Genomic DNA, 18,538 nt, shown 5'->3' on the forward strand with positions numbered 1-18,538 from the left:
TAAGAATTTATATGCATCTCTAACTAAGATTCTGTATGCCCTCAATGTCTTTCATACACTAAGATGTCATCTGAAACTCATTTCCCAAAACAGGCTTGTTTTGTGCCCTTCTGTGAAGAAGGGAGAAAGTCCTTTTTAAAAGAATTTGAAGGAGATATCAAATAGCAACTATTTCTGTGCTTGCTTAACTGCAGATGTTGCTCTTAGTAACTGTTTTACAGTGGCACGTTCTTGATAGGTCTGTAAGACATTCATATATTTTCTTTAAGATCACTAGAGCGATTTTATTGGATCCACCTAATAATGACTGTCATGAATTTGCTAGCTTTTACTGGTGCTTCATCAGGATTTTCTGATGACATTGTAGATATGCTAGCCTTTGGAAATCCTAGGAGTTTATAGAAAACATAACTTATGCTGTAATGAGTGTTTTGGTATGCGGTAGAGTGCAGAGGTCCCCAAGTTTGTACTGACTGCTCTTTCAGATTGTATTGACTTAAATGGATTTGAAGGCTCTAAACATGCTCATCAATCCTGGGAAGTATTCTTGAGGTAAAAGATGAAAGCAGGTGAAGGATGCAGGGGCCTTTGAAAATTACATATATTGTGTTAAAAAATTGCTCAGGCTTTTTAGGTTTCAACTGAGTAATTTCCTGTGAAATTGCAGTTGGTAAGGAAATAAAATATGATTATGCCTATCTCTGTCTCTTTTGTTTCCACAGGAAACCAATCTTTTTTTTTTTCTTTGTTAACACTGCTTCTGTGAAATGCTTTGTCTTTTTAGTGTCTGTTGAAGGGTTTCATGAAAAAATATAAAAGAATGGAATGCATACTGTGTATAAATACAAATTATCACCTCCTGCTTTTTTTGTGTGAAATTAAGTAACTTAATTGGGGTAAGCTGTATGTAAAGTAATTCCCTCCACCGACAAAAACACATTGCCACTATATATCTGAAGTTTTGGTGGTTTGTTTTTTTTTTTTTTAATCTTAAAACTCAGTATTTTAAAATAATGATCCAGCTATGCAGATAGTTGGTCAGATTCTCAGCTGAGGTCCCTCAGTGAAGCACCAGTAACTGCTTTGGGAAAGCTTTACCCTTCTGTCCTGGTGTCTAGACCTTCGGCCTAGAGCCTGACTGTATGTATTTAGTTAAGATTAAGTTTGAAACACTTAACCAGTTTTCATATACACATCTTTAATGTTTGGTGTACCATAAGTGGAACTCTCTTACGTTTCTTGTAATACACACTAGACAGTAGTATTAAAACTGAATATGGTGTGTAAGCTGCATTAGATTGAATAATCATTTTCTTTCTCTGCTTTGCTGCAAAGTGTGTTAAAATTATTTTCTAGTTTAGTGGGAGTTTTACAAAAGTGAAGGTCACAGAATATATCCAAAATACAGTTGTGATTCTGTTTTAATTTTATACTTCTCATATATTTGTACATTAACATCACCAGTTTGAAGCCAGTTAGTGCACTGAGCTAGAAATTATATATATCTTAACTCTTTAGTGTTTGTGTGTATTAACAAAGATAATAGCATTATTGTGTATTATACTGTTTATCTAGACTTAACAGACATAGGTAATTGGTAGAAGTGACTCTTAGAGGGTGTCTTTCCTTCTTTCCTCTTAGGCTTGTGTTTTGTCTTTCCAATAAGATGAGATTACAAAGGGGCATTTTTGTCTCAACCAGTATGACTTTTCCGGTCATGGGGCTTGTGGGCCTGTGTTCAAAACTAACTTAAGCTTCTTTATTGGTTGTTTTATGTTGACTATACAAAAAATGTGAAGGTATGTGGCTGAGTGTTAATGGACAATATGGTGAGACTGTCTGAAGAACGGGACTGTCTTAAAACCTCTCCTGTATCTGAATTAGTGCATGAAAGGTCTGAGTATAGCAAAATGTGGTCTTCACGTACTATTTGAAAAGTCTTGAGGAGGTGAGGAGAAGAGATAATAACATGTATTCTTTTTTTCCCTAGGCCCAGAAATCCCAAATCTACAAGACCAAATAAAAAATAACATTCCCCCCACTCCTTTACACCATCTCTTGGTGAATTGTCCCTCCATCTGGTGACAGTTAAAGCCCTATCTGGGACCTTGCTGCAAGCTCTCATATCTTTTGGAACCACTCTCAGCAAAAAAAGAAAAAAAGAAAAGAACAAGAAGTTCTTTCATGTGAAAAAGACAAGACTGCTATGACCTTGCTAACTGTTCATATTCCCTGGGTTGCAGAGACACTCAAATGATAACTTGTGTGAAGACAGACAGGGTTATTTTTCTCTTCAAGCGTATGACACAGTGAAACATATCACCAATCAAGTAAGAGCGCAGGCACTTAGTAAACGCTCAGACCACGTTATACTCTATAAAGTAGTATCCATCGTTCTGGATGTAGTAGAACCATAGGACAGGAGTCTACAAAATAAGTGAAGTTTGGGGAAAATGGCCTGTGAATTTAATCTAAACTTCCTTAAGGAATTGGAACGAGAGGCTGTTCTGGAAGTCCTGTACCGTGACCAGATGGTGAGAAAAACAGAAGAGGAAAGAATAAGGTATCTGCTGTTCCCCTATTCCTGTATTTCTCTTCCTTTTTTCTCAGAAGTACTCTTCCTCTTTGCTGTCCTTCCAAATGTATTCCTTTTTTTAACTTGTTGTTAGCTAATGCCTTTTTATTCTTTGGGAAAACTAAGGGTTATACAGAGCCTCTTGGATTTACCATACTGTTGACTATTCTACAGTAAAGATGAGCAAATACTGTTCAGTGAATAATCTGTTTGATGAATTTTATTTCTAGCCTTCATAGAAAGTTCAGTTGCTGCCTGTATTTTTTCTATGAAGGCTTTATAGCATTCGCATCATGTTCCTATGTATGCCTATATAGTCCTTGTAACACAGAACGTGTTCAGATCTTTGGCTGGCTTATTTAACTTACGGTGTGTCAAGAATGGAGTTAAGAATCATTGGATACATGCTCATTGTGCTGAATCCATCGGTGTCCCTTCTCACATACAACAGCTTGCAAGCACACCACACTGTCTCGGAGGTTGTTACTAGTGTCAATAGGTGTCATTGGTTAGGAAAAGGATTCTATTTAATTATTTCACACTATGCAAGTATCTCAATCGTGAAGGATAAGGGATAATCCTCCAGCATTTTATTTGCTTTATATCAGGGCTAGGGCAAGGATTTCCTTGCAGCTTGTACCCTGCTTTATCGTGTTGCATCCCGATGTAAAACAGGGTATTTGTGTTGCTAAGTTAGAAATTTTTAGTCTGTTAAATGTAGAAACTTAAAGTTTGTTTACAGCAAAGATTTATGGAAGTATTGCTGAACATATTAAATGATTGTGAAACGTAAGTAAACGGTTATAAAAAAAGTCTGAATTGGTTAGAAAATCCCTGATGACTATTGATGATGTAGCTAACAATTAAAAGCATAGATTTTGATTATTGGTACATGTAATGGAAGCAAAGTTAATGAAAGGGAGATGTTTCGATATTTTGGTCCGATGTGTTTTTTATTTAACTTTCAGATGATGCATTTGTTATGATTATTTGTACTTGATAAAAGATTTGATTTTTGGATAGATATGACAAAAAACATCATCAAATGAAAGGGAGCACCATTTAGTCTCTGTTTTTGTATGTGAATACATAATCACTTGCATACACAATTTTGGTGCCCTGCCCTGAGCGTGCGTAACTGACATGAACACCATTTATACTAGACTATTACTCTGTTTATATGCACAATTGCGGTTGCATATACAGTCACAGTGCAAAAATGCTGTGTGTAGATGCCTTCAGACAGTGCTCAATTGAGGTCAAACTTAAGGGCGTATCTCCCATTAGTAATGATATTGCACAACAGGGGTATTAGCTCGTAACTTACATGGGGGTTTTGGTCTATTTAATTTTTTTATCTTTTTTTTTCTTTACCTGGGGGATTAGGAAACTGAAACTGCAGCTGCAGCAGCTTCGGTGGAAAGGGGCAAGAAATGTAAGCCATGAATACCAGGAGAGATCTTGTGCTCGCTGTCAGAAATCGCTTGGGTTATTGATGAACAGAGGTGCAGTATGCAATGGGTGCAGCCATCGCGTGTGCTCTGAATGCCGTGTCTGCCTGAATCCATGCCTTTGGAAATGCACTGTTTGTTACGCTCATGGGTAAGAAATTTCACTGGTTTGGATAAGTGCTGGTTTACACTGGTTATCTGGTGGATGCACACTGGTTTTGTGTGTATCTGTTGATTTAAACAATTAATGAAACAAAGCCTCTGGTGGAATGAAAATGTTGGATGAAGTCCTGGTAGCAATGAAATTGATGGGAATTTTGCGTTATACTTCATGTAGTCAGGATTTCCCTTCCTGTACTTAGCAAAACGGATCCTCAGGGTAGGCCAGAGATAGTGTGGCAAAGATGATAATGGCAAAACATAGGAACAGTTGTTAGTTTCTGAACTGTAGATAGAACTCCTTCCCCTGACTCAATACTGAACTGGTGCATCATAACAAGTTGCTGAAGGTGCTGTGTTTTGGTGTAGTATAGCTGTCCTGGTTTCGGCTGGGATAGAGTTAGTTTTCTTCCTAGTAGCTGGTATAGTGCTGTGTTTTGGATTTGGTATGAGAATAATATTGATAACACACTGATGTTTTAGTTGTTGCTGAGTAATGTTTACATAGTCAAGGACTTTTCAGCTTCCCATGCTCTGCCAGGTGCACAAGAAGCTGGGAGGGAGCACAGCCAGGACAGCTGACCCAACTGGCCAATGGGGTTTTCCATACCATATGACATCATGCTCAGTATATAAGCTGAGGGAGTTGGCCGGGGAGCAGCGACCGCTGCTCAGGAACTGGCTGGGTATCGGTCGGCAGGTGGTGAGCAATTGTATTGTGCATCACTTATTTTGTATATTCTATCATCATTATTATTATTATTATTTTCCCTCCCTTTTCTGTTTTGTTAAACTGTTCTTATCTCAACCCACGAGTTTTACTTTTTTTCCGATTCTCTTCCCCATCCCACTGGAGGTGGGGGGAGTGAGCAAGCGACTGTGTGGTGTTTGGCTGCCTGCCAGGTTAAACCATAATAATAGCCAATTTCTTGACAATTTCCTAATCATGATTTTTTTGCCTCATACTACAGAAGTGAGGAACCTGGATTGATGAATGATTTGAAGTCATGTTTCATATACGTTTAAAAAGCAAAAAGCATTAATAACATTATCAGGAATTGTTTAAACGCAGTCAGAAATCCAAATTCATTTACTTTGAATTAGTTCTTTTTTCTTTTACTATGTCACCTTGATTTTGTTTTCCAGGAAACAATCTTTCTTTTACTGTATTGGTACCATTTTTATATCAAAATACTCCATCATAGTCCCTCCTATTCATCAGAACCTTTCTAAACCAAATGGTTTAGCTATATTTCCACCTTGGTTGAAAAATAATATTATGTAGACAAAGAAAGATAGTTTTGAAAATGAATCAACAGCTGTGATGGATGCTATATATCCCTGTACAAAGGGTAAGGATTTGGATGAAATTTTACTTTATGCCAACACAAGATTAATGCACCACTTTACTCCCTCTTAGGATGCCAAAATGAGATTTAAATAATGCCTGAGAAATGTAAGGCAAGGTGTTGTTCTTAAGCTAAATGAATTTCTACTACTAGTTTGAAGTAATTTTCTATAGTTTGGAAGAGACTATGAACTATCACTAAAAATGTGTTCTCCGAATCCTCAGTTTATTTTGCGATTTGTACATAAAATAGGCAGATTAGCTCCATCTATATTTGATACAAAGCAGTTATTTAATTTTGATGCGTATATTTCACTATCTGTGCTTCACACTATAAGCACTAAAAGGAAAGGTTAAAAAGTTAGCTTTCCGTATTCTCTTCTAGATACCTCCCTCCACTTCCTTTTCTTTTAAATTGGTTTCCAGTTATTTGGTGGCCACAGTGGAAATCCCCTCTAGAGAGTACCTAGTTGTTAAGCTGCCTTGTATAGTGCCGCGCACACTTAATTATTTCAAAAGCTTGTCCAGATATTTAATGGTAAAACCAGGAAAGCATTATTTAAATGAATTAAAGCACATTTTTACTTTTTCTTGAGGAAATTACTTTTTTTGTCTTGCTAATGTAGAGGAATTCTTCAGCTGTCATTGAAATTCTCTTTATAGCAAAGAGACAGCACATTTGATCTTGTTTAGTCACGATGCAAAGTCCGTTAAAATCAGTCAGGCTTTTTCCGTTGCCTTCAGTGAGCTTTATATCAAGGCTGCAAATCTCAAGAAGGGTAGGGAGTGCAGCAGTGTGGTAAATGCTACTCAGCACCTTTTGTTTACTCCAGTGAGGGAAAAATAGGGTAATTAAGAAACTTAAGAGCTGATTTTCAAGTCCTGAGCAACCGTAATTTTGAGCCTTGGTTACCACTAGAGTATATTTAAAAAGCCTTGTGGACTGACAAAGTTTGTATCTTTCACCAGGAAGAGGCATCTCTTAAATAGTGTGTTTTTTAAGGGAATCGTGTCTTCTAGGAGTCTAGAAAGACATTTGCTTTGAAGGTGGTTAGTCTATTTTACCTGACAAGGATAATTCTTTATCAGCTTCGTTGTCACACATTTGGTCATACCTTAGCTTAATACACTCTTCAGCCTAAAAAAAACCCCAAAAAACCAAAAAAACCAATCAACCAGGGTATTTCCAGATCTGTTTTCATCCTGTGAGTGGTCTAATCATCACATGAGCCTGGCAGAACTGGAGATTAAACTCCGGGAAGGTAACCATGGGTAGTGGGAAGAACATAAAGGGAAGGCTGGAGATGAGAATCGAGGCACTACCTATGCAGAGCCCTTGAAGATCTAGTGCAGCCAGAGATTTCAGACATTTATTAGTTAATAGATCCATCCAAAGTAAATAAGTATCCTGTCTCAAAGTTATTTTAACCTAATTTTCAAACTCATCTGTGTTCAGTTATGCACAAGGATCTATGGTTAGGCATGTAAATAAATAGTACAATCTACACAGGTAGTGAATTTTTTTAATATTCTGCATTGCTACTTACAAAGGTGTATTTTAAATGCCTAAAATGCCTTAAAATCAAGCCACAGAAAGAACAAACAGCATCCTACCTATAGTTTGTCTATTTAACGTAGAGTAAGGTGAGGTGTGAAATGGCAGACCCAGGGGTTTTGTTGCCTGGCCTTTGGTGGATATCAGTATAGCTCTCGTGTTTAGAGATTTTGTTTTCTTAAGGAGGCAAGCCCTACATGAATTTACTGTCTGTATGTTGTTGCCAATTTCAAGCAAGTTTGGCAGAGGGAATGGTAATAAAGAGATTCATAGAAGGAAAATGAACTACTGGGTAGAGAAGAAAGTTTAGCAGTGCCTGCACTGAGGAAATTTTTGCAGTGGGACTTCATCCTACAATAAGCATCAGAAAATCCCTAAGGAACAGAGATATTATATATGCCCCCAAAATTAGTAAGACATTTAGATGAGAATTTGGAAACTGAAGACTCCAGAGAATCCTATCCTCAGTTAAAGATTTTTTTTGCCTCCTTAATAATGGATTAGTTCAGATTGCAGACTTCATCTAATTCAGTTGGAGGCAACAAAATGCAAGAGTCAATCTGCTGAAAAACTGCTCTTGACAGAGCTATTTAGTCTGATATAATTTTATACTTGTTAATCGTTACTTTTCTGATCCTGTGATCCTGGTGCCTATGTATGATGTGGACATCATTGATGTTAGTCTCCACAAAACGGAGAGAGATGGGCTGTGAAGCAGTCACACCATCAGGGTTGTGGAGCTCAGTGCTCCCTGGTAGCCATCCCAAGTTCTGCTTGGGAGAGTATCCTCTATCATTGACTTTCCCTGCTCCTCAGGCTGGGCTGCAGCTGTAAGCAGTGGTGTCAGCACAAGTGGCCTGGGGCTGTTATGCAAGTTGGTTGTATGGACTGGAGTGGACCCAGGACTCCTGGCTTCAGAGCAATGCCTAGAGCAGCATTTATTGCTTTCCATGGGCAGTCCTACATAGCAAAAAGGGGGAAAAAAAATAATGGAGGGGAGGAATCCTTTGTTTGCAGATGCACAGCAAAATCAGTCAATGGAGTGAGCAGTCATGAAATCCTAGTTTTATGGTAGGATCAAGAAGGATTGTTGGATTGTTAAACAGTTATCAAACATTTGAAGAAATGCAGTTTGGAAAATGTTGATTCAAATGTCTTTTGCGTGTTTTTCAGAGATGTGAAAGTAAAGGCTGGTGAATGGTTCTTCGAGGAACGAGCAAAGAAATATCCAGGTGAAGGTAATCGTTGGAACAGACCATAAACTGCTGTGTGATGTCCTAATCTAAGAGAAACACAGAATGTAGTCTGCCACTGTATTTAATCTTTCTTCCACTTGGTGAGAGATTTGTCAGAAATTCTCATGCAGTGCGTTTGTCCATGCACTAAATAAAACACAAACACAAACTAGCAGAATGCATTTAAAAGTATACTTTATTTTGTATAAGTAATAAGAATAAGAAAATTGCTGGCCATATCAATTTGAATTAATAAGCATGTAAGGCTTCTATACAATGACATGAAATAAATATAGAAATGTTAAAATATATGTGCAGGAAGGAAATGATCTTGCATCTATTGTCTGTCAAAGTTAAAACTTTAGTTGTTTTCACTGAGAAAGTTCTAAAGCTTAAAGAAATGACTGAATGGGATAAAGAAAAACATGTATAGCTATAAATCAACAGAGAGCTAAAAGCTTACTGCTTCTTTACTTTAAGCCAGCTGTGCCGTTGCCTTGTGTTCAGTCTTTTCTGTGCAATTAAAAATACAAGGCCCTAAAACAAATTATAGAGGATGTGGATGGATTGCCCTATGGAGAATGTGTTTTACCAAAGAAGGGGCTGTTAGTCTTCGTTTTCACCTACAATGACTAGGAAGGGGGAGAGGATTTCCTTCCTCTTTAACTATTTCACTTCGTGCCTGTCTGTAGCTAAATGTTACGGTTTCATTTCCAGTATCTGCATGGTATCTAGATTTAAGAACAGCTGGTAAAAAGGAAAGCACTGGACCTTAAATATCTCTTGGGAAACTTGAATAGGAAAAAGTTTATAAATGGAAAAACGTAATCAGGCAAATTTTGGGTAGTAGGTATTCACGAAAGACAGCAGGTAGCATGTTAAGAAACTGAACTACAGTTCCTGCTAAAACAATTAATTTAAAATTTGAAAGATTTCACTGAATTCCATTCGACCTAACACAATTTCTGATTTTAGGTATTAGTTGACTGATCTTTTAAAGCACTCTTGTATCCCATGACCATTGTTAATAATTTTCCCTCATATTCTTTTCAGCAAGTGTAAAGCCAGTAATTTTAACAATCTCTCTCAGTTATTGGAAAATGCTATGTTGTTCTCAGACACTGAATCTGATATTGCAAGATACTGACTGTCCCTCTTTCCAGTAAAGTAAATGAATTCTCACCTTGCATTATCAAAGCTTTGTGGGTGCTTGAAGCATTTTGCTTAGTTAGTCTAATAGTAATACTGTTGAAGTCACAAGGATCTAAGGATATACAGAAGATGAGCTTGCAGGGAGAAATAGGGTTTTTTTACTTCGTTTGATTAGACCAACTGATGTAATTAAAGGGGTTAAAAAATGGCAAACTTTTGAAACAGCAGCCGTAGTATATATCCTTCAAACCTGGAGAGACAGTGCCCTCTTTTGGTTTGAAAATGTAACACAAGCGAAGTATTCACTGTAAAGTAAGTTTAACTGAAAAAATACATGTTACAGTGAAGTTTTCTCGTGTTGCGGAGTTAAAAAAAAAAGTTACATCAGTATGCTTTTTATTAATTTTGTGTAGCTTCTACCTAAAGAATAAAAATCATATTTTCATAGAAGTGGTAGGTTGCCTTAGTGACTAATAAATTAAAAATCTAAGAAATTAATTAATGCTGCAATAAATCAAGATACCAAATATTACTTATTAATAACAGAGCATTAAGTCTGGAGTTCTAACTGAAATTTGTAACATTAATAAGTTGATTATTGTTTTTACCACCACTAAGGTCTGCTACTTATATATAAGTAATATATTATAGTTAATGATATCTTCAGCAAAGCATAGATCACATGCTGCTTTCTATATTAGGAATGATTAGTGACTAAAGCCACTCCAGATATTTTCAGTTGGCCATTTGTTACATGCATTTGGCCCTTCTTTCTGTTGGCAGTCACTCAGGAGCAAACTACATTTTTATGAGTCTTCATTGTTCGTGCCTGATGGAGCGCTTGCTCCTTGGTGTTCTTTACATCATGTGGCTGCTCACCTGAGGAACGTGTCATGGTTGCTATTTCCCCGCAGGAATGGCCTTAGCAAAGGGGTTTGTTCATGTTTGTGAACTAGTCATGCGTTTTCATGATTGTTCAGATCTCTAGTAGGAAAAGTGAAAAGAATTTTTCATAAGATGCAAGAGATGACCATGTGCCTACTCTTGGACACATTTTCAAGCTCTCCATAGTGTTTGAGTTTTATGGTTGAAGTGTGCTTCAGTGCAATGGGCCCATGCACTACCTGCCTCCTGGACCTCAGGAGGCTGAGAGCACTTAGCAACCTGTAGGAATGGGCCTGTTAGCACCCGTACGTGATTGCCCTCAGCATTTGTGAAGAGCTGGTCTGAACGTGTCACCTGTGAGTGGTGAAGGTGAAATCATGATAGAGTTTGTGGTACAGAAGAAACTTGCGTGTTGCTTGGCATGTACGCCGATATGTCAGGTCGGGGCTGATTCCACTCCTGACTTGCATGTACATGAGCTTCTGTAAATCAGTTCCTGAAAAGGCACTGATTTTAAAAAGTATTATTTAGGCATTAGTAACTGCTGTTGTTGCTGAATGACCTTTGGGTGTTTTTTTTTTTCCTCCTTCACAGGCAGACATGAAACAGTTGGTGCAAAGCTCTTGCAATCTTATCAGAAACTGAGGTAAGACTCATAAAAGGACAAATAATCCTAGGACACTGAGAGTTTGTATAGGCGATACATTGTATGTTATAAACCAGCCAGCTGTTTGTATTTTTTTATTATGAAAAACGAATTTCAATACTTTAGGAGTACAAATGATAAAAGCATAGAAAAATTACTATTTTTATCTCTCAGCAATCCATAGAAAGGGTCTCAAGTACAAAAGAGAGTACTATGTTTAGAGTAATAGTTTCTTACCTACTTGAAATGAAGGGATGTGCAGTATTTTTATTATATCTGCTTATATTTTTTGCATACCTGTTTACACCATTATCTTTCAAATTTACACACTACTTTTGAATGATCAGAGATGAAAATTATTTACTAGGTATAATAGCAATAGCAGCATCATTTGCTCAATGGGAGATATTGCTGATTTGATAGCTTTAGACTAAATAGTAGACAAGAAGCTCTGTATTCAGTAAGGCGTGTCCACTTACCAAAACTTAGAACAAGTAAAAAATCCAGTTTACACTGAATAAATACTGTGACATGAGGCCTAAGCATGACCATACTTAACTTATTACCAGTGATATATAATGAAATAAGTCTACTTAAACTATATTGTATAAAAGAAACTTTCTTCCTTTAAAAAAAAAAAAAGTAAAATAAGATGCAAAGAGATGGCCTCAATTTTATGATAATTATCTGTCAAGGCATAGCTGCGTAAGATAGAAACTTATAATCAGCTAGATGTGATCCTAACCAAGGCTGCATAAGGACTTACTTTTACCTAGATGTGGTAAAAGAGAATCAAAAAGGAAGTTCACCGGCTGCCTTTAGGGTCCATGACTGTGCTGTGATAACAGATTCAGTCAGGTAACAGTTAGATTTCTTTCACAGACCTGGGCTATTTACAACAGATGAAATGGCTGGAATGCTGTAAAGGGGCTCTAACAGCTCTGGGCCCAGGCAAGGAGGGATCCTTTTAGTATTGTAAAGAAAGATGACTGTTTTCTGAAAACATCTCTGAACAGAGGTGCGGTGCGTTACACACAAATTGTGTTTTAACATTCGGGACGCAGATTGTAATACTTCCTAGAAGTCTAGGAAGCCTGTCCTAAATTAGGTCTTCCTGATTGTTTTAAATTAATAATTCTGCCTGGAGCAGCCCAAGATTGAGAAGATAGAAAGGTTGTCCTAACTCTTACAAACAGGCAATAAGCCTGTGCTGCAACTCTTAAAGACACAGGATCTCAACCCAGATCTTTAGATTGCAGGGAAGACAGATAATAAAGATACTGTGCATGAATGTGGTTCATTTGTCTGTCTATTAGCATAATATATTAATTGTTGCACTGTTTATTGTCTCTTAAATTTCTAGTAAAATTTCTGTCGTACCTCCAACTCCACCTCCTTTCATAGAATCCACAGCAGGAAGCAACGTGACGGTAAATGTACATATCTGCAAAAGATACATATACACCCACCTCTTAAGGTGTCATTCATATGAAAAGGCCAGCCACAGAAATGCAGTAAATAGCAACTGCTGTAGCATCGTATTGCAATATAAATGCTGCCTTATGTTCCTTTGTCTTTTTTTTTATGCTGCATTGGTAGTAGGAGAGAAAGGTCAGAGTCTATAATGAGGGATGTTTTCAGTTAGTTTTCAGTTTTTGAGGGAAGTGATTAACCCTGTCTACTTGGCACTAGAATACTGGCACCCAGTTTTTGGTGCCTCGCTACAGGAAGGCTGGACTGACATCTTCTGAGCTCCACTCCAGCCTGAAGGATCCCATGATCCTATGATATTCAATAGTCATTTATAAAGCAATCATTCCATGTGTTACTTTCATTACTGAGTGAAAAACAGTGAATTTGATGGTTGCCTTTGCAATACAGTTTCTAGTGGACAGAATAGTAGGACATGGCTCAGAACTCATCGAAATAGCACTAAATTGCTATTTCAGTTCATTTTGGACTGGGTCCTCAGGCCCTCGTTTTGAAGCCCATTGCAATTCTGTAAACATTCTAATATGTGCTTACCTGGAGTTTGATGAAAACTCTTTGATTCAGAGGCACAGGAGCATCTGTAATAGATAAGACTTTTCTACCTGAAGTATTAAATACATTACAACAAATCAGTGGTGTAATTAGTTTTATTTACGAAATTGCTATGTGATCTTCCTACAAGGAGTTCCAGTTATATATCAAAGAGTATGAAACTGAAAAGGTTATTTTCCATCTCCATACATTAGTGTGACAGTTTTCAACCATGTCAACATATGTCCTCAGATGTATTTGTCTACAGAAGTGAACAAAGGGCTGCAGCCTTACCATCTGATTGTTATGTGGTCTGTAGGTATGTGATCATGGAAACTTTAAAATAGCATGTATTTTGTGTTTTCTTACTCTTGGCATCTCCCATTTGCAGGAACTCAGACAGTCTAAAAGTTTTAATAAATCTGTGGAAAACTTGTTTTTGTCTCTCACAACCCATATAAAAAGTAAGTAGCTTTCACTGCTTTGTCATTCTAGAGTAACGTAGTCAAATGTTTCAATCTTTTTGCCAAAGTATTGGCCAAAAAATAGTTATAAACAAAGGGTATTAAGTAATGGCTGAAATGACTAATGCCAAGACTGAGCCAACCTGAAAAATAATACAGTAAGTCTAACTCTCCTTCAGCGTTCTGCTAGTTGTTTAACAAGCTGATGATACCAACCCAGAATGCCTTTCTTGTAAAGATGTGAAAAGACTGTATAATGTTATTTTAAAGTTTACTCGGTGTTCAGATGCAGTATATTTAACTCATGTTAGCACAGTGTAATAACCACTTTCTACTGTAGTGATCTTTGTGTTATCTATCTGACTGAACCCCAACTGACCCTGTCAAAGAATCTATCATGTAATGGAAATAGAGTTTAATGTTTTCATTCGCTAGCACTTTTCAAGAGGACTTCCTTCCTCTTTCTCAGTCTGTCTGGTTGTGTGGGTTTTTTCAGTGCATATTTCTAAGAACCAGCCAGTCCTAACAACTCTTCTTTCATTCTGATACTCTTGGTTCCTTCCATTCATTATGCTGCCTGCTGTTCTTTAGGGTGCAGACTGTGTATGCACCTCTAAGGCTAACTACACTGAGGACGGCCAGCCTTTGTGAAGAACAAATTAAAGGCATCAGTGACCAGAGGAAAACAACTTCTGAGCCTTATGAAGATTACAGGGGCTTGCAGATTTGCATGTATTTGAATGAACCTTAGTGTTTTCTTACTAGCCTCGTCTTAAACAACCCCAAATGTGAGATTAGACCTGAATAAATTTGGCTTTAGTGCCTTTCTGCCTTTCCCCCTAACTCTTGTCTTAGCTCTTGTTTGGTCTTTCCTCTAACTTCTTCCACCCATCCTAAAGGCCTGTTCTCCTTTAACTACACAAATGTAGTGTGTGTCTGTGTGAACACATATTAAAGCTATGCAAAGACACAAGGGCCCTCGGCAACGCAGTGTAGGGTGGCATAGGATACTTTGTTACTGGAAGCGGATAGCTGAGGCAGCACAGAATTAGATGCAAAGTAATTTATTTTGCTTTCTGGTAGTTTGAAGCCTGGTCATATCCCACAGTTACTGGTAAAGACTGTCAGGACTGCAGCAAGCTAATTTAATAGTTCACTGCTACCAAAAGGAAGGTACTACTCCCCCCAAGTCTTGCTTCTTTCTCTGTTTCTGGCCTTATGCTGCCATCGCTTAACTTGAATTAACACCAGTGTTTCTGGACCCCTCTGGAAACTGATTTAGCTAATTAAAAGGGCAGAACATTAACCCAGACAAAACACATAGGTACTTTTCTGCTGGTTTAGTGAGTTAAATAGGCTCAAGGTAGGGTATATATGTTGGAGCCTGCACAACAGAGGGTGCTGGGCCATGTGGCCAGGAGCTAGGGATTGAGGAGGGAAGAGCAGTGGTTGCAGAGGGGGATGGCAGCAAGTTGTTAGCTCAGTTCAGCTGTATGTGAAACCCCACGCAGGTGCTATCATTCTCAGTTAGGGTAGAACCTTTTCATTTGTGAGAAAATAACAGGCTGTTGCAATCACTGAAGTCAATAATTAAAAAGTATAGGAAGTCTTAAAGAGAGAAAGACTTGGGCTTCTTGACTGAAGAAAACAGCTCTTTCGGACAATATGGCCTCTTAATGAAACCTGGTACTGTGCTGATAAATGCTTTCGGTCATGAGTGTCTAAAGTTAGTACTCTGTATCTTATCTGAATAAAAAATGTCCTGGTTTGCAGAGGTATTTAATACACCCAGCTCTTGTGTATTGTAGTAAATAAACCTTGTTATACCTCTGACTCTATCACTGGAACTAGTGTGTGTGTGTGAGAGTAGCGGGAACAAAGGATTAGTGCATGCAGCACAATGCCAGTGTTGTACAGTCTGCTCTGTATGCTGTTACCTCCTGTTCCAGCGTGGTTTGGCAGCAACAGGAGATTATAATCCAATGGTTGCCATTTGGTGAATGTAAAATGAGTTGCTGGTTGTAGTTTTATTTGCAGTGCAAAATCGCCCTTGGCACTAGAGATAGTGTCCATCTTACTGACCATTTGAGTAGAGAAGCCAAAGGGGGAATAGATATGAAAACTGAACAATCATTTCTTTCTCACAGTAACCTGTTCTGTAACCTGTTCATTTTAAAAGAGCATGAGCAAGCTTGTGTTTCTGCTTCTACTGCTGGTCAAGCTACTCAGATTGTATCTACTCCATTAGATCTCTCACTCCAGTCTCTTTTATGATCTCTGATGTCACTGTGTATTTTAAAAACCTGGTTTCATTTACAGTCAGGGATGAGTATGTCACATGGTGCCTTAATGGTGCACACAGAGTACAGTAAACATCTGAGGACTGATTGCTGCTAAGAACAAAACTAACTCAAAGTGGCTTTAAAAATCACATTTAAGAGTGCCATTGTTTTTGAATACCGTAACGACATATTGTCTGCTGTCTGAGGTTCCTCCACAGAGGCTCATGTTGTGAGAGAAACATTTATGTCTTCTGTATGAATTAAACATAAGATAGCTATTTCATGTACCGCTTATAAGTTATTAATTTTTTATGAGAGGCTATCTGGGATTTACAACAAAGTGTCTGCTGCTAAGCCTGCTAGTTTTCAACTTCAGAAATCACGGATGAGTGCTGCCCTTCCCTGTAAGTGAAGTTCTGACTGTACCCTGAGAAGTAAGAAGCAAAAAGTGGTGCACTAAATGTCCAATTGTCCTATAGATTTATTTGACAATAAGCTAGATGTTACTGAAGTGCTAATTCAATAAGGTACATAAGTATGGACATAAGCTTATCCATATGAGTAATGTTATTGAAGTCAATGAGGGCTACTCATGCTCTTAAAATTATATGTGGCTTGGGACCAGAGTATGTAATATCTCTCCTTTCATCCATATTTTGGATAAATTTCTAAATATTTTCCAGTATGCTCTGCTTTCTAATTTCCATTGTCGTGTCACTTTATGTTGTTATAATGATCTTGCTTTTATCCTGAACCAAACCAAACTGCTTTACAAATCAAACTATGTGTAGGGACTGTAGTAGCTGCTTCTGCAAGGAAACTCTATTTGATATCATACAACAATTCCTTGCAGCAGCTATAATGATAGGAAGCAAGGAGTAAAATTTCCAGTTGAAGCAGCAAGAAAGATTTAGGTAGGCAAAATATAATTATACAAAATGGGACAAGTGCTTGCCTTCCATCTGTTTCTTACTCTTAGGAGATCAGCACTAAAATTGCAGGATGAAAGTTTGAAAGCTACAGAATTAGCCTATAAATCTACAGGATTGCTTGCAATGTTTGTTATAATGACTTCTCTCTTTATTTTCACTTCAGAAATCTCTAAGTCCCAGAATGATATGGCTGACAGACGTCTCCTAACCACAGATTATGGGCAGAACGTGGAAAGAAGGAAGCAAAGAAGGAGCCAGTCTGACACTGCCATCAATATTACAAGCAGGGTATCCATATTATTATACACAGTCTCTAACTGTAAGGGCTGTTTCAGGAGTGGAATATATTTGTAAGAATAATGACTTACAAAGTGGAATTTTACTTTTATTATAACAGCAGGGCTTAGCTGATGTTCACTAACAGTGGCCAGAACTCTGATTTTTCACGAGGTTTTTGACTGAGTCTGCACACTGGATCTCATTCCAGAGCTGAAATGTTAGACTGAGATTTTACAAAGACCCTCACATAGGGAGGGAGAGGATGAGTCATTTTGCTTTCAGGCGCTCACAGACTCTTTCGAGGCTGATTGATGTCTGCTCTCTGTGATTGTTGGGCTGCAGGGAGATGCTCTGTCTCTTGTCCTCCTCCTGCCCCTCTTGCTGCTGAAACAAAACCCATCCTGACACTTTCTGAGCACTTTTTAATTTGGCAAGGAGAAAATGTTGACTGCTGTTAGTTGTTGGGCAACTTCCCTTTTCCTTTTGCTTTGGTTACAGTCTCTAGCTTTCAGTGTTTTCTTGAGAAGTCTGAGAAAAATCCAGTCATCTGTTTTTCCACAAATTGTGCAGGGCTGAAGGTGATGTCACATATCTGCTTTAAAGTTACACTGAAGATTTTGTTTTGTACACTTTCAAGTGTCTGAACTTTGTCCATACTCCATTTTCCACATAGTGGGTACTTACTGAATCGCCTTGTTCATCTGAATGAGGTATATGTGGTCTGCTAAGTGCCTGAATTAGATGCTGAGAAAAGCTTTTGCTTTGAGCCAGACCTCATGGCAAATATTACTCACAGCTCCCTTGGTGCACGCTTTTCACTTTCCTCTGAAGTGTTAGGTGTTGATAAATGGAACAGACAGGATGTCAGACCGCATGGACGAGTGGTTTGAATTGGCCCAGCAAGGTCTGTGAACTCTGCGAAATTAGTTCTGGTATTTTTGTATGCAATTATATTATAAACAGAATTGGCAACAATTATTAACTACCAGAGTGCTGCTTTCATTGTGGCAAACCACACTTCAATGTTACTTTATTCCATGGGCAGAGCACTGCTCTTTTAATGCATCAAAAAACATTGGAGTTGGAGATAATATGAACTTAAACTATGCTTCATTGCATGCTGATCACACACAGCCTGTCATGTTTAAAAGATTGGATATGGATTCTTTGGCTTGAGAAATGTATTAGTAGGAGATTCCAGATTATTTTTGTGGATTTTTAATTGCCCATTTAAAGATTTAGGACTTAATTTATGTCCACCCTTTGCATTTTGAAAGATAGATTTCAATGTTGTTTGTGTGTCAGAGCTCTGTTTCTCTGAGTCAGGGAGCTTTTGTTTCATTCAAACCAATTAGACTATATTTAAGCTTCAATTTTAGTTTTGCTAGAATTACTGTTGATCTTTTTTTCTTGTGAATGTCATCTTTGCCATTTAGTTTTTTTTAACATTGAAGCAAATTGTACTCGTCTGTCTCTGCACTTATATGATGGCTTTTTGTATCTTTACTGTGATTTTAAAAATTATTTTTAATCTCTGTCAGTGGCACTACTGC

General features: G+C 37.8%; 1 protein-coding gene across 1 annotated transcript in view; it reads left to right on the forward strand.

Annotated features, from left to right (window-relative positions):
• The first annotated feature begins 2,453 nt into the window (after positions 1-2,453).
• Positions 2,454-18,538, forward strand: part of SYTL3 (synaptotagmin-like 3) — a 28,921-nt gene continuing 12,836 nt past the window's right edge. Inside the window, exons 1-7 of the mRNA XM_009577735.1 lie at positions 2,454-2,563; positions 3,962-4,177; positions 8,262-8,326; positions 10,955-11,006; positions 12,370-12,436; positions 13,420-13,492; positions 16,870-16,994. Coding sequence (XP_009576030.1) covers positions 2,454-2,563; positions 3,962-4,177; positions 8,262-8,326; positions 10,955-11,006; positions 12,370-12,436; positions 13,420-13,492; positions 16,870-16,994 — 708 coding nt within the window. The remainder of the gene's footprint in view (positions 2,564-3,961; positions 4,178-8,261; positions 8,327-10,954; positions 11,007-12,369; positions 12,437-13,419; positions 13,493-16,869; positions 16,995-18,538) is intronic.

This window comes from Fulmarus glacialis, unplaced genomic scaffold (assembly GCF_000690835.1).
Source record: "Fulmarus glacialis isolate BGI_N327 unplaced genomic scaffold, ASM69083v1 scaffold105, whole genome shotgun sequence".
Taxonomy (NCBI): domain Eukaryota; kingdom Metazoa; phylum Chordata; class Aves; order Procellariiformes; family Procellariidae; genus Fulmarus; species Fulmarus glacialis.